This window comes from Haliotis rubra, unplaced genomic scaffold (genome assembly GCF_003918875.1).
Source record: "Haliotis rubra isolate DU_JTF1 unplaced genomic scaffold, ASM391887v1 Scf132, whole genome shotgun sequence".
In the NCBI taxonomy this organism is placed as follows: Eukaryota; Metazoa; Mollusca; class Gastropoda; order Lepetellida; family Haliotidae; genus Haliotis; species Haliotis rubra.
In genome coordinates, this window is record NW_025765248.1 from 453,832 (window position 1) to 472,756 (window position 18,925).

Consider the following 18,925-nt stretch of genomic DNA (forward strand, 5'->3'; position numbering starts at 1 on the left):
ACCTAAACAAAGGTACGATACATGTCAGTGAAACCATTTGACAGTGCAATAGAGTAGTTACATAATACTGTTGCATTATATTCTACCCGTGAAGACCTGGGTTAGAATTGGTCTTCAGTAACCCATGCTTGTCGTAAGGGGGGACCTGCCGGTCACACTCCTTGACTTAGTTCAGACATCGTATCCCAACTGCGTAGATTGGTGCTCATGCTGTTGATCACTGAAATGCCCCCTGCATTTTGCTCTTATAATTGTGCTGCTATAAATTCAAGTGGCTACTTAATTGTCCTGTTCTTGTGCTGTTACAAATTCAAGTGGCTACTTATTTGATCTGCTATTGTGCTGCTATAAATGCAAGTGGCTACTTATTTGATCTGCTATTGTGCTGCTATAAATGCAAGTGGCTACTTATGGCTACTTATTTGATCTGCTATTGTGCTGCTATAAATGCAAGTGGCTACTTATTTGATCTGCTATTGTGCTGCTATAAATGCAAGTGGCTACTTATTTGATCTGCTATTGTGCTGCTATAAATGCAAGTGGCTACTTATTTGATCTGCTATTGTGCTGCTATAAATGCAAGTGGCTACTTATTTGATCTGCTATTGTGCTGCTATAAATGCAAGTGGCTACTTATTTGATCTGCTATTGTGCTGCTATAAATGCAAGTGGCTACTTATTTGATCTGCTATTGTGCTGCTATAAATGCAAGTGGCTACTTATTTGATCTGCTATTGTGCTGCTATAAATTCAAGTGGCTACTTATTTGATCTGCTAATGTGCTCTCATGCTATTGTGCTGCTATAAATTCAAGTGGGTACTTAATTGTCCTGCATTGTGCTGCTATAAATTCAAATGGCTACTTAAATGTCCTGCATGGTGCTGCTATGGTTTACGTGTGTTGTGTATTATATTTCCTTAAGGTGCAGTCTCAGGTGCTATTAGAAAAGCATGTGGGAAAGATATGGAGTCGCAGTGTGCAAAGAAAGGTGAGATGAGTACCAATGCCTTTAACGTGTTTAATGCAAATGCTATACCCAGAGTATTAAATCCTAAATATATAACGTCAAATGGGCGTATAGGCAGTTTTGAGTACATTCTCTGAAACAAATTCCACTGGATGCAAAATGCAACACATTGGTGAAAACTGTAAACATGGATAACGGGTGTTTCAAAATGACATTTCAGGAAGGTTTCAAACACAAATATACAAATAACTCCCGCAGCTCGATTCTTCAAGGCATTGAAAATTGAATTTGTCTCTCTCCAATACTTTGTCTTAGTTGTTAATTCTAGGGGCGGTATGGTGGCCTTGTGGTTAAAACCTTTGCTCGTCACGCGGAATACCCGGGTTCAAATCCCAACATGGGTACAATATGTGAAGCCCATTTCTGGTGTCCCCATCGTGATATTGCTGGAATATTGCTGAAAGTGGCATAAACCTAAACTCACTCACCCACTCACTCACTCACTGATAGGACCTCGAGACGAAACCTTGTATTCAGTTCCAATTCCACTGGGACATTCCCAAAGCAATCAGAGTCTGGGTAATCTGATCCCAAATCAAGGTTACTAGTCCTTTCAAAGTGCACGTTGTGGGTTGGTACTACCAAGGTCTTCAAGTAAACTGTTTCTTTCGTAGCATAAAATAAATGTCTACATGCACATTATTAATCATTTTACGTTTGATATGTAACAGTTGAAGACATGAGGCAGCACGGCGTTGTCAGCACGACAGCGAAAGGTCTGAAGTGTAAATACGTGATCCATGTAGCGGGCGACCATTTTGGCAATGACTGGAAGAAAGTGGTCCTCAGTTGTCTAGGAGAGGCGGAAAAACTTCCTGGTGCCCAGTCGATCGCATTCCCTTTGCTGGGAACAGGTAAAGTGGATTTTTAGATTTCATTTGGTAATGTTTCATCACTCTTTTGATCAGAATACATATTTTGTTCCTGTTGTAAATCGATAAAAGAAGACAAACAGTATGTGGTGGTCACATTGCTTGATTTGATGAACAAAAGCGGCAATGGTCAATCATTTTGACTGAGATAGCTACGGAGAGTGTCCGGGTTTACAGTCCTTCTGACACTCTCGTTTATGCAGAGGGTTTCAATTTTGGAGAGTCTTCAATTCTCTGAAAAGAGTAGGCAGAGCTACCTTAGAAGAAGCAAGAGCTGATGATTGGCCTAACCAGCCTGGCTATCCCAGGATCGCCTGAACCATCTTTGATGCACATGTTTACTTTAATCTGTAAAACATATTAATAATATGAGAAGCTGAAATGGAGATTGAATACAGTACGAATGTTCCTAGTATATTTGTTCATTATGTCTATATACCACTTTATGTTTATAAAACAAAGTTTTCTCAACAGGGATCCGTAACTTAGGGGCTGAGGATATTGCCGTGATAATGTCTCAAGCATTTGCCGAGTTCGGATCTCGAGCTGTAAGCATCTGCGATGTTCGAGTAGTTGTGTTCCAGCAAGCACAGTTAAAACCATTTGCTGCAGCGGTGAAACTTTCGGCAGGCACAAGAGCAATCCCAAAGGCAACTTCTACTATTATAAGGGGTATGTACAGTAGGGCCCAGTGATCGTGTATGATGTGTTTTAATAAGCAGAGAGAGAGAGCCCAAATGTAATTTAGTTTGAATATTATTATTCTATACCTCAACAACTTTCAATTTCACATTCAAATTCTGCCAGACTTCGTCTCCACAAAAACAGTGTTATATACGTTAATCTTACCTCACACATAAATGTCTTTTTCTGATTGGCTGAGGGCTCTTCTATTATTTTCAGTGTACCCCGCTTATAAGCGAGTAATATTTCCTATGTTACCCGTTGGGCAATTCATTTGGTTCTTGTGTTAGTAATTCTTTATCTCGAATTATTGAGTAAATAACTGATGTTTGGCCAAAGCAAATCTTTGGAAGGGAGATAACTCTAAATTTGTTTTTCATGTCTGTCGTCGGTATTGGGTAACTGCCTAACTCTGGTACTCCTTATTATGATCCTTATTATGAAACATTGAGGTGTTCGGTAAGTTAAATACGTTGTTCACTGCGGTGCCCACGGGTTGCTGAACCCTCTATTTTGCTTATGTTCCATGAGCCCCCCTTTTAGGGATGTGCCGCGACAGACAGTAAGAAGGATTCTACATTTAAAAGAGTTTTTTATGATTATGGAATTTTTGTTGCAAAAATTCTTTTTGTCTTTGTGGCACATTGTCATCAACCTACCCTTAATTGACATGAAACTGAGTACCTAGTTTAAAAACAATCCCTATCGTCATTATCATTTGTATACCAATATTTAAGACCACAATTTCTTCTTAAATGAGTACATTTACTGGCCAAAGGAATTCATATGAAGTGTCTTCATAGCATTCATGTGTAAGGATCATACTTAAGGTAACTGCCGTAACCCCTTTTCAGGGGTTGATTTTATTCCTTTTACATTACATTAGGCACCACTGCACCAGGGAGCGTGGAACTGTACTTCTTCTCTGACCACTCAGACACCATTGCCGATGGTATCAAGAAACTGGAAGCACGATGCCAGAAAGAATGGCGCACTAAGAAATTGGATGACCAAGTAATACCAAAACTGACAGATCAGCAGGTTAGGACTTTTTCTTTACAGTAACCATTATTTGAGTTTGGAACAAGTATTGGCATTAGAAGTTTTGACTGTCTGACTGTAGTGAGACAATAAGACAAAAAAGATATGGCAATAAGACAATAATGAGTGAGTAAGTGCGTTTGGTTTTACGCTGATTTTAGAAATATTCCAGCAAATATATACCTTTTGGCGAAAACGTGGTAGCATCAGTATTTGATATAGGGTTTTATCGCTTCTATTTGCAAATGAATTTCTGCAAAAAGACTTCCTCATATCTGTATTTGTGTACAAGCCTGTATTAACGTTTTCTTCACACCTTTATGGTCGATTTCTGTTTGATGTGATTAGATGTTTAAGATCAATATTCATATTCAATCTAAGATCAATTTTCAGATGCTTTGGAAATGATGATAAATTTTTGTTTGCAATATAAGACTAACACTGAATCCTCAAATTTTAGAGCGACTAACGGGATCGGGTGGTCAGGCTCGCTGACTTGGTTGACACATGCCATCGGTTCCCAATTGCGTAGATCGATGCTCGTGTTGTTGATCACTGGGTTGTCTGGTCTAGACTCGATTATTTACAGACCGCCGCCATATAGCTGGAATATTGCTGAGTGCGGCGTAAAACTAAAGTCACTCACTCACTCAAATTTTAAATATGCTTTAAGCACCCTGAAAATCTCATAAGACAGGAACTATATTCCAGATTCAGAGCTTGCACCAAAAATTCGATGTGGAATTAAAACTCGACAGAAACAAAGGAGTTATTCAACTGACAGGTCAGGGAAGTATGGTTGATCAAGCCTATATTAAAGTCATTGAATCCTTACGTAACATTGAGAAGGAAGAGAGTGAGACGGAGAGGGCAAGCCTGCTCTCCCAAACAATACAGTGGGCTTATTTCGAGAAGGACAAAACTGTCAATATGAAGGACTTCGATACGAAGGAAAATGCAGAAATTGAAAAAGCCTACAGGGCCAACAAGAAGTCGTGCAAGGTCAAGGTCCAGAAGACTACAATCGACATCGACTTTTCGTCTATGGAAGGAAAAGAAAAGAAGAAAACGTATAACATCATCCGCCGAGACCTCATGCAGGGTAAGAAGTCAGTACTTTCTCATGTAACAATAACTGAGATTCAGCTGCATTATGCTAAGGTAGAAAGGTAACTGTACTTCATATAAAGTTAAAAAATAAGAGATTATATTCTGAAAGTGATTCTAAACAAGGCTTCTTTCGAATGTATACTCATAATACAGTCGCAACTGCACAGTCGACTCGTCTTTTAGCAAAGATTTCTTATGGATGTGGAAAGGGTTTTGTCGCTACTATTTCAGTATACATTTGTGAAAACTTCTCATGGACCTCAAAGACGTGATTCACAATTTGCAAGTACATGTTAATAGGCGATGTACATTTTGGATGTTAACGTTGGAATGATACTTACATACATTTTAAAGTGAACAGCATACTATAATTGTGTTGCTATCGGGTTTTCAATAAAACAATTTTACTCTTACGCCATGCCCGAACCTGCTGAAAGGGTTTGCTGCAAACACGATCACGATGCCATTTTAGTGTTATCTTCTTGGTGACGTTCTCTGCAGCAGGGTAACACAAAGGATTTGTTCAGTCATTTACATGTGACGCCAGGTCAAGAAGACAACTATATTCGGTTTGTGCATCTTTGGAATCGATCCCAAAATAGCTCCTACAATGCGATCAATTTTTGGCAGAACCGTAAAAACGGTTGAATGATCACAACATTCGGCTCAACATCTAGCACCGATTTTTACTTCAACATCACTGTTTCGTGCGTATTAGTGACATAGCCTAAAACCATTTCCTCATTTACGTCGATGATACTTTCAATCCTTGAAATGTGTACAAATTATGTCATCAAGTATTGATTTTGTCGCTGAATTTGATATGATTACACATTGATCACACAAATGACCAAATCTTATGCTGCTATTTTAGTAACATAACATTCACTTTATTGAGTGAGTTTAGTGAGTGAGTTGTCGCCGCTTTTAGCAATATTCCCGCAATATCATGGCGGGGGACACCAGAAATGGGCTTCACACATTGTACCCATCTTGGGATTTGAACCCGGGTCTTCGACGTGACGAGCGGAGGCTTTAACCACAAGGCTACCCCACCGCGCGTACGTTTATGGAGCGCTGTTCCCCTGTTCCTCTTGTACACACGGAAGGTGTCAGAATTAACTAAGACAAAGTATTGGAGAGAAACAATCGAGCTTCGGGAATTATTTGTAAATTTGTGTTTGAAACACAGTACATAACATATAACACACAACACATTGCAAGCCTTATTTAGGCATATATTTCAGCGGATACAGTCATACCTGTCCTAACGATGAAGCCCAACTTGTACACATGAAGCACACGGGTAAATAAGGAATCACGTGCCCGACGGATGTGTTGTTGATTCAATCAAATATAATGCGTTAGTTGACAGTTTGACATATGTTCTCGATGCGTTTGTCCAGTCACCTCACTTCACCCTATGCTTAAGTGTGAGGAATATATACACAGTCATATTTGTGTAGATTTCGTACTCTTCTCGCTGGTGCCACTAAGCCTGTGCAAAACGCTGCTGCACGCATAGTGACCCAGTCACGTAAATCGGATGATGCTCTGAAACTTCAGAATCTACATTCTTTACACTGTCTGCCCATTCACTATAGGATTCAATTCAAGCTTCTGTGCCTCACTTTATACTGTCTGTTTGGATCTGCCCCTCCGTATCTGGCCCAGTCCCTCCCCCGCCCATGTCGCTCTCTCCGTTCACAGGATGTACGTTTCCTCGTTATCCAGACTGTTAGGACTTCTAGATATGGTGAAAGGTCCTTTTCGTATGCAGCCTCTACAACCTGGAATCAACTACCTCAATATCTACGTCACTGTACAGAACTTTCTAATTTTATATCCTTACTAAAGACTCACTTTTTCAGATTAGCTTATGAATGCAAATGATAATTTCATTGCATTGTCCCCATGTATCTCTAATCTTTTATTCTCTCCTATAGTCTGTTTGTATGTGCATCTATGTCTTGCTCTTTGAGCATGTTGTACATGGAAAATAGCGCATTACAAGCATGCTATTATTATTATTATTATTATTATTATTATTTATTACTGAAATCCTGTACGTTTTACTTTCCAGAGGCTAAACAGTCAATATTTGACCCACCACAGAATTGGCAGCCAATGGCAGACGATGATAATGTTCAGAGTTTTCCAGTCGCAGCTGAAGAGTTTAAGATGGTTGCTGAACTGTTCATGAAAACTGTCAATAACAGCAATGCCACGGTTCTCAAGGTATGACACAACAATCTCTCTAAAGCCCACGTGCACAGTCGTTCACGTGAGAGACTGACCAGTGTCTCCATCACGCAGAATGAAAATTATGAGCCAAAATATTTATCGAAATAATAAATGGTCGCTCGCTTACCGACACTGAAATTCTACTTGCACACAGTCGACATCCATGTAGGAACCTGAGTGAGTGAGTAAGTCTAGTTTCACGCCGCACTCACCAATATTCCGGCTATATGGCGACGGTCTGTAAATAGGACCAGACAATCCAGTGATCAACAACATGAGCATCGATCTACGCAGTTGGGATACGATGACATGTGTCAACCAAGTCAGCGAGCCTGATAAACGGTCCCGTTAGGGTCTCTTACGACAAGCATGGGTTACTGAAGATCAATTCTAACTGAATCTTCACGGTCTGTAGTGAACTGAAGGAGTTTCTTACAGAACACCAGGTACCATCACTATATCATAGTGATTCATAAGCACAATCACTGGATTGTCTGGTCCAGACTTGATTTGTTCACAAGCAATATTGTACAATTGCAATACTACTGAAACAAATATATACTCGTGATATATAATTGTGCAATATGTATTTTTCACAACTGTCCAATCGACAGAGATTTCTTACGGATGTGGAAAGGGTTTTGAGGTTCCATTTACAACGACTGAAGTGGTTTGTGATCAAAGTTGACTATCACCGCTTTTGTTACTGGAAAGCGCCGTCGTGCATTGCATATATATTACAGGTGGATCGCATTCAGAACAGATCGCTGTATCAGCAATACACAGCCAAGAAGAAACAACTGGAGAAACAGAACCCCCAAGGTACCCAGAATGAGAGTTGGCTCTGGCACGGTACCAGCACTGATGCCATAGACAGCATCAATGCACATGGGTTCAACAGAAGCTACTGTGGCAAAAATGGTATGTGTCATTTAATCTCATTTTCACACCTAGTGCTATTCATATTATTACCCTATTAACGTTACCCGTGCTAAAACAGTTGTTGCTGAAGCTCCTTCTATGCCGATGAGCTGATATCTTTCCCAAACTACTTTTCCCTCAAGGTATGTTCACATGTATCTTACCGATAATTATTTAGATTAACATTGCATTATTGCAGGGAATATATGATCACATTTGACAAAAACAATCCTTCCCTCTTTTTTGTCCCCCCGCCGCAACGTCCATACGTCCCGATTCTTGTTAACACGATATCTCATGCAATGTTGTACCCAATGTCTTCAAATTTGGTGACAGTCTACATTGGGGGATTATGCAGACACCAGTCGATCTGAGTGACTTTGACCTTATCTGCAAGGTCACCATGACACTGCCCACTTTTCAAACCTATGTAAACACGATATCTCATAAAACGTTGCACCCAATTTTAGCCCTCGAGCTGAAGAATATATTGCCATTTCGTACAAATTTTATGTTAGGAATTAACATAAGGGGTATCAGTGTAGGGTAGGGTAATATGGAGTGGAGTACCCCGGTAGAAAATTTGGAGCCGTCCCAGCCCTAATACACACTGATACTGACAGTGGATATGTGCATCTGCATCTTTTCATTCAAATCTACTATATTCCTGAAAGTCTGAGAAGTGACCATGACGAAAAACACACAAAAGATAATCTTCTATGTGACCAAAAGATAAAAACTAATAAATATGTTATATTTCATTATTTCAGTATCAAAAGGACTGTGCATATTTCATTAATGAAACAATTTATGCTTATATATGTTTACCTCTAGATGACAATTGTTTCCATTTTCAGCCACAGTCTACGGCCAAGGAGTGTATTTTGCCGTTAATGCGGAATATTCTGCCCAGAATACATACTCGAGACCAGATCCACAAGGGCAAAAATATATGTACCTGGTTCGAGTGTTGACTGGCGAATATACCAAGGGGACAGGAGACATGAGAGTTCCACCCTCTAAGGCAGGAAGTACGGTGCTGTTCGACTCAGTCGTGAACGATATCAACAATCCTGCGATGTATGTTGTGTTCAATGATACACAGGCATATCCTGATTACCTGGTTACTTTCCATCCTTGAAACAATGACATCCAAACATGTAATTGTGCTGACAAGATTGTTCTTTCGAAACCAGTTATATTTAAAAAGTAGACATTAGGGGAAATTAAAAGTACAACAGTGTTCTTTCAGAATCACTCCGAGAATTATATTTACTTGAAAGTTCTACTTGTTTCAGTCAGCCTCATTATAGATAGTCTCATATTCCAAAGCGTACATGTAGTTTTAGTATCATTTTTTTTTTGAAATATAACGTACCAAAGCACATTACCGACGATGGATTCAACAAGAGTGAATAGATGTATATATACTAGCCACATAAAGAAACTGTGCACACAGAAAATTCCTTCAGAATTGGAATACAACACAGAAAAGACGACCTGATGTAGAATCTTTATAAGCTTAAGTATCGGGCCTCAACAACATGTCAAAAGAACATGAACAATATCCGTAACGATGACGTCAGAAGTTCAAAATTGAGTCGGGGGTCACACGTCGAAGTCACAAAGTCAGTAACGGGTATGACCATCATGCGCGTGAAGCACAGCAGTGCATCGACGACGCATAGAGGCTACCAAATTTTCCAAATGAAGGCCTGGGGAATGGTTTCGGACGTGGTCACTGCCGTCTGGAACCTGTGTCTGAGATGAGTCACCCGAATCCATCTGTCCTGTCTTGGCGTCGTTACTCGGGTGGGTGGTCGGCGACGTCATTACTGTTTCCCTAACGCTGGACCAATGCAGATATCGTGTTACGATGGCACTGGAAATGTGCTGCCACCTGTTGTTGGCTCATGCCTGCTCGAACCATTCCAATGGCTTCATGACGTTGAGCAGATGTTAATCTTGGCATGATGTGCATGTGAGCAATTTCTGAAGTTTCACATGTTGTGTGCAGCTGCACAGGCTGCACGTGCAGTAACACATTGCAAGTCCATAGGCCACCATCAATGACGTCACGTCGCCTGGCACCTGCATGAGCGTTTGATTGTCTCCAATACTTGCTATGTTCACACCTATATTTATGTATAAAGACGCTGTCTGCCTATCTTTATATTTTCTGTGTGCACAGTTTCTTTATGTGGCCAGTATAGGTTCGATTTCATATATATATATATATATATATATATATATATATATGTCATTCCTTTGCCAATTCATACAATGTAACAAATCATTTATATATATATGTCTTTTCATTATTGTGCAATATATTCAAAGTTGGGACCAATTAACACAATATTTGATATATAATTCGTTAATCACGTATTACTTACCGAGTGTTACCGTTAAACTTGTTCAACAGATTGTGCCTTTGTTTTATCAGCCATCCAGTTCCACCGAAGTTAAATTATGCATGGCCATCAACCAGTATCCAGGTTCTGGATATTTGCCATATTAGCCACTGAGTTTATCATATTAGGCACTGACATCAAAATTGCGCGAAATTTCATTTAGGGAAAATAATAGATTTCGGTCACTTAATTATTTTTAACACAAACCGATCTAAAAAGGAACTCTGAACTCCGTGATATAAATCGAAACGTTGCACTTACTTGTGTGAAGCCACTTTTGCAAAGGGGCGGTGGGGTTCTCTATCCCAGATAATCAATCCTTTGCCAATTCATACCAAATAACAAATCATTTGGTGCAGATAATCAACAGTTGGTAGCAGATAATCGACAGTTGATCGTAGCTCCTTGATACAGTTCGGATCAATTCTGATCATTGTTCGTAGATAATTACATGTTACAAGCAAGTTGTCAGTGTAATGAGGAAATAAATACATCTTGCTTCGCAACATTTGTTTTCAAGGGCAGATAATTAGGAATTGTTTCGTTATTAAAGGCATAATTTGGCCCAGATATAACATGTTACTCTTGCTTAAAATGCTTGTTAATTACTGTATATATTTATCACTTTATTTCTTTTTGATCTGGGTACAGCATATCATGCACATTTAACAAGTCAGCATTTTGTTGCTTTATAAGTCAGCATTTTGTTGCTTTATATAGGAGTCAAAATACAAAGTCATTATCTATGTAAATGGCATTACTGTATATTTACTCGGGTCATTTGTTTGTCAGTGGTTCACATAGAAAACATTGAAAGTTGTCATTGTGTTCTGAATCATCTATGTTTAATTGCTCTTTCAGGTTTGGTATGTTAAACACTAGTTTAAGAAATCGATATTAAAAAGATATAGTTCTATGCAATAATAAGCGCCATCAAATTGACGGCCTTTACATCAACACCAAAGGCGTGCAATCATTTTCCTAAACTTCTATATCTTCTATAAAAAGGGCAGGGCGCCAAATAAAGAGGGCAGGGTGCTGCACCCTGCTAAAAATGCCTTGGGGAAACACTAAGTGTTACAAAAAGAGATACTATAATTAAACGTCTTTGAAGAAACATTGAAATGTTGTGAGAAACAAGTGACGTGATCCAACCGTGGAATACTATTACTTTGGTTATATACTGAGCTAGAATCATGGGACTATGGTTATATTCCTAAAGAAGTCAGAAAGTATCTTCCAAAACACCCAATGACATCATCTAAACTGAAGGTACTAATACCTTCCTCCTACCTTTGGTTCAAACATCCAGCAAGGAAGCGTGTGTATTGTTTCCCGTAACCGGATCTAAACGCTATGAATGTGTGAATGATAGGTGAACCAAAGCTTAAATATAATATTCAAGTGCTTTGTGCTTTTGTTACCTTTATACTCAATTATTAGAAAGTACAAGTGAAACTCCATGTACATGTACGTCAAACCAGATAATCCAGTCCGTTGGAAATATCACTGGGAGCACTGCATGGCTACTTGAAACTATATATTTTGTTATTGTTGTCGAGGGAACAGAGTTTAATGTGAATTTCCAATTGTAAACCAAAAGTCACAATGTTCTTTAATCTGATTCGTTGAAAAACATGATCGAATGGTATTCGATTCCCGGAAATTGCAAGACTATTCACTGCGTATTGACACGTACAAATATCGCACACAACTGTATTGTTGCGTCGTTAACAGTGGTGACGTCATTCAAATCATATCGTGACGTAAAGTCGGAATGACGTCACAAATGAGCAGTTCCAGATGCTACCATGGGAACCAGTTGAAACGGCCAGCTGATAACACTTCACTGCTTTACCCGTACTCGATGTCAATGAGTGCAGACAGTAAAACCCATGTGGGCCTTTTGGTTTACTTTTGTGTTTACAATGTCGATAAGCATCATGTGTTGGCCAATTTCCGGGTGTCCAATCAACACATGATGTTTATCTCCTAAATGTATTCTTACTTTTACCTCGACAAGTCTGTATATATCGAACGAAATAAACTTTTTTGTCAAACTAAGCTTGTCCGTGTGTTTTCAAGGTCATGACAAATAAGATGAGAATACACACAGTGCCAGTTGATAACACAGTGCCAGTTGATAACACACAGTGCCAGTTCTAATGACCATGTTTAAATCCTTGTTCCGTGTACGCCAAAGGTTTGAATGGTCGGTTGATCAATCACTGGACTGGATTATTCAGACATTCCAAGTCTACATTCTACCCGATGATGCATCAGTCCATCGATTATTGTGTGTCTATTCAGTTAACCAGACCACTTACAAAACAGATGCATCCGTTCACCTTAATATTGCTGGATACAGTTATCCCATTTCGACTTGTACATTCTGTCACGCTAAACGCTTGCCCTGCCTGAGCATGATGTTGTAACCGGTAGGTAACGATACACTTTCCTTCCAGCATCATCACTATTTGATAGTGAGTCATGCTTATGGTAGAGTCGAAACGTAAAATGGAAATTTAGTAGTGATTTCTTATGATAATGAGGGGCGGTGGGGTAGCCCAGTGGTTAAAGCGTTGGCTCGTCACGCCGAAGACCCGGGTTCGAATCCCCACATGGGTACAATTTGTGAAGCCAATTTCTGGTGTCCCCCGCCGTGATGTTGCTGGAATATTGCTAAAAGCGGCGTAAAACCAAATTCAGTCAGTCAGTCTTATGATAATGAAAATGTTTTATGGCTTTATGTTTTAATGGAAAACGCATCAACTGATTACGGATTTGATGCTTTGGATTTAGGAACAGGTGACCCAATTTCTAACTATATCTAATATATCAAAGAGAGTTTGGGATGTTTGAAAGCCAATTTTATTTCCGGTAGAGGCCATAGTCCTATAGTACAATATACATGCAATGTTGTATTACAGACTAATATTACAGGCATGTTGTACAGTTGTACATGACATAAATACATGGACATGTTTCTTAAAGTCAGTGCATAGAACCATCTTGGAAACAATGAAAAAAATATATTTGAATGGTATATACTTATTTTAAACTGAGAATTAGAAACACAGACAGACAGTAGAAAATGATTATTATGTCATGTCATATCTCGTATATATGTCATTTCATATCCCATATATATGACATGCCATGTCATTTCACGTCTCATATATATGTCCGGTCATATATCATATACATGTCATGTCATATATCCTATATATGTCATGTCATATCATATGTCATATATAGTCACAATTGTACAATCGACTCTACTTTCAGCAGAGATTTTTTTTGTGAATATGGAAAGGGTTTTGTCGCTTCTATCTATATGCAAACACCGACTGATCTTCCGATGCATTAAATCACTTCTTACGACAAGCATGTTTCCCCGGTTACCAACACTCTGACCTAGATTTCCCATTGCCCCCATCAGTCACTATTCTGAACATCTGCTGCAAAAATCCACTTAACGTTTCATTTTCATGAGGATGTATATGTCGGTGACTGTACAATATAGAATGGTAATACAAGCACGTCTTCAGGATATCGCACAAGCGGAATGAATGCTTTTCATCTAGAAAAGGTGATGTGCATGTTTTCATTTCGCACAAGGTTAAGCTATAAAACGTAATACACGTTTTGATATCATACTCAAGTAGGAAATATTTGTGCGCAATAAAACGTAATATACGTGTTTTGATATCGCACAAGCGTAGTGAATATTTGTGCGCTGTGAAACCCTGCATACATGTTTTGAAATCACAAAATAATACAACTTATTATTTTCTTCATAAATACACTATATATACGTTTATATCACAGGGAGCAGGTTACATTTGTACGCTATTTATAAACATGTTTTGCAACACTATTTAGCACAAGTTACAAATTATATTGATACGATTTGACATCAAACTTTGGTGGCACGAGTCATTTTAGTGTTTTGAAAATGTAATTATTTATACATCACGTAATGAGTATTTTGTGCAATGCAGGACGTCTACATGGATGACATCTACATAAAACTTCGACGTAAAACATTTGGACAAGGAATAGGCATCGCTATGGGCCCAAAAATAGTCTGTCATACAGATCCTGAAACAAATGTATCCAAGAAAGCCGATACAAGTCTAGAATATGTGGCAATTCCACAGTTTTGAAAATGAAGAAAGTCTATGGGCTCCTTTTCATTATAATTTATTATTAGCATTTATGAACTGTTTTGTTTTCTTTAAACTATCTTCATTCCAGAGACCAGATGTTAGTCAAGCACAATATGTGTTTCCCTCTTTGTGGATCTGTTTCTTATTCACATGAGACAGGATTTCCGATTTGATTGGCAAAATCAAAACAAGGTAATTTGACCAAAACGTTTAATTTGATGTTTCGTTACGAAGGGTGTTCCAGACGTTTCTGGCCCGACCATGATAGGATCTCACACACACAACAAAGCTGCTTGTGCATATAGAACGGTTCACTCTCACTTAGCCAGAGTCTAACCAAAAAGGTCTTGTTAAGACAACATTGCACTATGGCTAGGTGAGAGATGCGATCTCACTTATATACAAATGTCACTAATCTCACCAATTGAGCATTTTGTTGAAACAGACTATGGCTCATCTGGACTAAGTGTTATCAAAACAATAACACTAGTCAGCCAAATCCCACACTGGCTATGTGAGGGACCTGTTTTGACAGAATCTGGCTTAGTGAGAGGACACCCTAAAGCACCGTAAGAGTACTAAAGCATGATGATAACATGAATAGCATGAATTTCACAAACTAGAACTGCCTATATATTCCTGTCAAGCTTCACTATCCTCCCGTTTCCTCTAAACAGCTGCTAAAATTGACAAAACAGAATGCAGAACTGTGATCAAATATCTTTGTATAACATTATGTATTTGTAGTAGAAAGTATACTCTGAATCAAATTCATGAAGACATGACACAAACATGAAGCAAAGTGATACTTCCCTTTCATATAGTACAGTAAAACAGTGTTGTGTTGATTTCACAAGGGGTAGACAAAGTGCTGAAAGCGAACCATGGTCTGGGTGCCCCTGTGAAGTCACCACCGAAGATAAAGTCTATGTTGTTCTTGACACAATAATGCAGGAGAGGCATTTGACTATTAGACATTTATCTACTGCACATAGTAAAACGTCAGTAGAGAGTGAATTATTCATCAACATTTGCACATGACGAAGGTGTCAGCTCGTTGGGTACCCAGAATCATGGTTAGTCAAGAACATCTTGATGGCTATCGGCCAGGTCTCCATGCTACTTTGGCTCATCTGGTAACGCAGGATGAAACCTGGGTTCATCATTTAGTCCCTGAGCCAAAATGTCAAAGTATGCAGTAGATGCACGTGACCTCACCGACGCCGAAAAAGTTCAAAAGAACTTCCTCCAGTGGCAAGGTCAAGGCCTCCGTTTTCTGGGACTCAGAGGGCATAATTATGATAGATTATTTACAGAAGGGTGCGACCATAAATGATGCAGATGAACTGCGTAGTTTCAGTTCATAATTTATGGATGGGTGGAGGGGAAAGAGATATGATTTTTATGGAGAACCATGTACACATTTATGTACAAAGTAAGTGACCCCCCTGTATGTCACGTACAAAATCAATGCCCTCCCACCACCCCACCCCGTTATTTTTTAGCTTATATTAAAAAGATTTCTATGTACAAAATTGATGACACCCCCTTACCTCCCCAGAACAAAATGGGTGACGCACACACACACACACACACACACACACACACACACACACACACACACACACACACACACACACACACACACCGCCACCACCACCCTTAAAATCTCCGAGTCCGCATATTTGAAACAAATGAGCACGTTATTACTGCAGTGACTGTACGTGACTGTACGTGACTGTACCAATCGACTATGGTTTTAGCAGGAATTTCTTATGAACACGGACATGATTTTGTCCATTTATGAATATGTTCCATGATAGTTAAGAGAAACCATGATAATGTAGTTATAATATATAGTAGTGAATAATGTAATGCGTGCACTATGGGCTGAGTATTTGAAAACACCGGGTGTTACAGCATTTCTTAGAATTGATCCTCATTTTCTGGCTGATATATTTTTACGAATGACAATAGTGAGGACCCGTGTCATTTGAATAATTAGAGAGATTGTAAGAGAGCTTCCAGAGACACTAATTTGCACTTAAGGAGACATGGGGTATACACTGAGAGCATCTGTCCCTCGATTGACGGGTTGTATATCTACCATGTTGAGCAAATATTTTCAGAATGGTGTATTGTCGACAGTTAGTGAACAACAACAGACTGGTCATATATTGGTTATACATTGTATATACACAACAAATACGGATATCAAGATATTTAAATAGGTTATAAAGACCATCCCAAGCTTTTGTTGTTTTAGTATTTTCACTTCTATTTAGTTTTGTCGAACTTTTCTTTCTTTTTCAAATAAAGTTTGCGTTTTCATTTCTTGCACAAATTAGCTATCAGCATGTGTATGTGTAAAGATAAGGTAGCCGAATCAGCGAGGAGCAGTAAGATGCCCACGAAAGACAGGAACGTTATGGCCACGTAACCGATGCCTTGAGAACTGGGACGTTCATCTGGGGCACTCGTCCTTTTTCTAATCTGTTTTGAAAGTTGTTCCGACTCCAAATGGAGTTCCTCTTTGATTTCTTGGATAATCCTGCTTGTCTCTTTGTCATTCATGACCAGCTTACACTGGCACGGACATAGTTTCACACCTGTCGTTGCCATTGTTCCCTGCTGAGAAGCTGTAGGAGACGTTGAAGGTGACGACGTTGCGGTTTCAGAAGGTTGTAAAATATATCCCGATGTGGCACTGTCATATAAAGTGTTCTCAAGGTAAGAATTGGCCGCTGCTGTGTCTTGTGTAGACTCAAGTGGGAAGGAGAACACAGAATGATCAGTGACTGTTGGAGATAAATCACCCAACACGTCTGTTCCGAGATAAGTGCTATATGTTACAATAGGACTTGATGTTTCCAGGGGGAGTTCCTTGCCAGTGGACGTCGGATGTGACATATGTGCTGTTGACAGAGGCACAGCGGCAGTTCCAATATGTGACGATTCTTGAAATACGGACGAGGTAGAGATTATACTTGGAATACTGGCAATGCCTTCTGTAAATGAAGACGATTCTGTTGAAAACACGGGAGATTGAGATGCTGGTGATGGTTCGTCTGTAAGAAACACAGATTCAGTTGGTACAGGTGAAGAGTCTTCTGTCACAAACACGGATTCTGTTGGTAGAATTGAATGCTCTTCTGTCCCAAGAACAGATTCAGTTGGTAAAGGCGAAGGTTGGTCTGTTAGAAACACAGATTCAGTTGGTAGAATTGAAGTTCCGTCTGTCACAAACACAGATTCTGTTACCGCAAGAGAACTTTCCACTGTAACGAGCATGGACTCCGATGAGATAACAACAGTGTCCTCTATTAAGGAGGACACTTCTAACACTGACTGAGATAACACACTAGATTCCCCAGGGTCTGCCGACGTACTCTCCACAGACGGACTGGAAGTGCTCTGCAGATTCGATACATTCAAACCTGGAAGATAAGAAGGAGTAAGTATGGGTTAACTTAATGTGAATAAAATATACATATCACGATGTTTGAGCCCAGCAGGCCGGCAGTGGACGGGCCTCCAACTGACTAACTTGACCAACGAAAACCTGAACGAATACATAAATTATCTCCCCTGTTTTTGTAACAGAAACATTCCCTATATTGTACATGGATTGAACTATTTGGAACTGATGGCATTTCTAACTGTCAAAATATCAACCGGAAATGCATAAGTGAAACAGTAACTGATGTGAGTTTGAAATGAAAATAGAGTTGTTAAGTGACAAACACATGATAGAAATAGCTTTATGTTGCCAGATGACGATTGGAACTTACCTTGAACTGGTTGCACAACAGTGGCTTCTCCAAAATATATACCTGAAAAACAGGATATTAAACTTCACATGACAAACTACCACTTAATAGCATAAGAATCTGGGCCCCGTTCCTCAAAGCGATCATAGCGCTACGACTATCGTAAGTCTATGTTAAAGTATGGGAGTTACGATCATCTTAGCGCTACAATCGCTTTGTGGAACGGGGCCCTTGTTATTTACACTAATAGAAAGGAATATAATATTGTTTGCAACTCATGGGATTACAGGCAGTCAAATTAGCTACAAGGTTACAAGGTATGTCATCGAAGGATACATTTTTACCTGTCAAACCTTACGACACCAGGGCCTATATTTTCGAAACTCGGTTAGCGCTAAGATAGTCGTAAGTTAATGTTAATGTATGGCACTTACGACTATATTAGCGCTAAGAGAGCTTCGAAAATCCAGGCCCAGGGCAATAAGCTTCGTATGAAATTCTTTTGTTATCCTGTTTACTACCAACTGTGAATTTAAATGAGCTACAAAATTACGGCTTGTCTGTGTGTCCTTATACTGACAGTAAAGTGCTCATAAGTACATTGTATGCACAAACATGTATTCGTGGGTTTGTGGTGTTTGGTAGGAGTGAGTGAGTCAGTATGGTTTT

General features: G+C 39.3%; 2 protein-coding genes across 2 annotated transcripts in view; one reads left to right on the forward strand and one right to left on the reverse strand.

Moving 5' to 3' along the window:
* Positions 1–9,142, forward strand: part of LOC124267548 (protein mono-ADP-ribosyltransferase PARP14-like) — a 34,146-nt gene extending 25,004 nt beyond the window's left edge. Inside the window, 5 exon segments of the mRNA XM_046702475.1 lie at positions 3,471–3,625; positions 4,337–4,727; positions 6,819–6,973; positions 7,723–7,900; positions 8,758–9,142. Of these exon segments, the coding sequence (XP_046558431.1) occupies positions 3,471–3,625; positions 4,337–4,727; positions 6,819–6,973; positions 7,723–7,900; positions 8,758–9,041 (1,163 nt within the window). The 3' untranslated portion in view covers positions 9,042–9,142.
* Positions 9,143–16,107: 6,965 nt separating this feature from the next.
* On the reverse strand, positions 16,108–18,390 carry LOC124267575 (flocculation protein FLO11-like). Its single transcript, XM_046702530.1, has 2 exons — positions 18,278–18,390; positions 16,108–17,923 (listed from the first exon to the last, which is right to left on the reverse strand). Exon 2 carries the CDS (start codon positions 17,775–17,777, stop codon positions 16,815–16,817), a length of 963 nt encoding a protein of 320 aa, XP_046558486.1. The 5' UTR covers positions 17,778–17,923; positions 18,278–18,390; the 3' UTR covers positions 16,108–16,814.
* Positions 18,391–18,925: the final 535 nt, after the last annotated feature.

Bases quoted from the DNA above. Each gene is read 5' to 3' on its own strand.
- LOC124267575 (XM_046702530.1), bottom strand. From the start codon at position 17,777: ATGCTCGTTACAGTGGAAAGTTCTCTTGCGGTAACAGAATCTGTGTTT.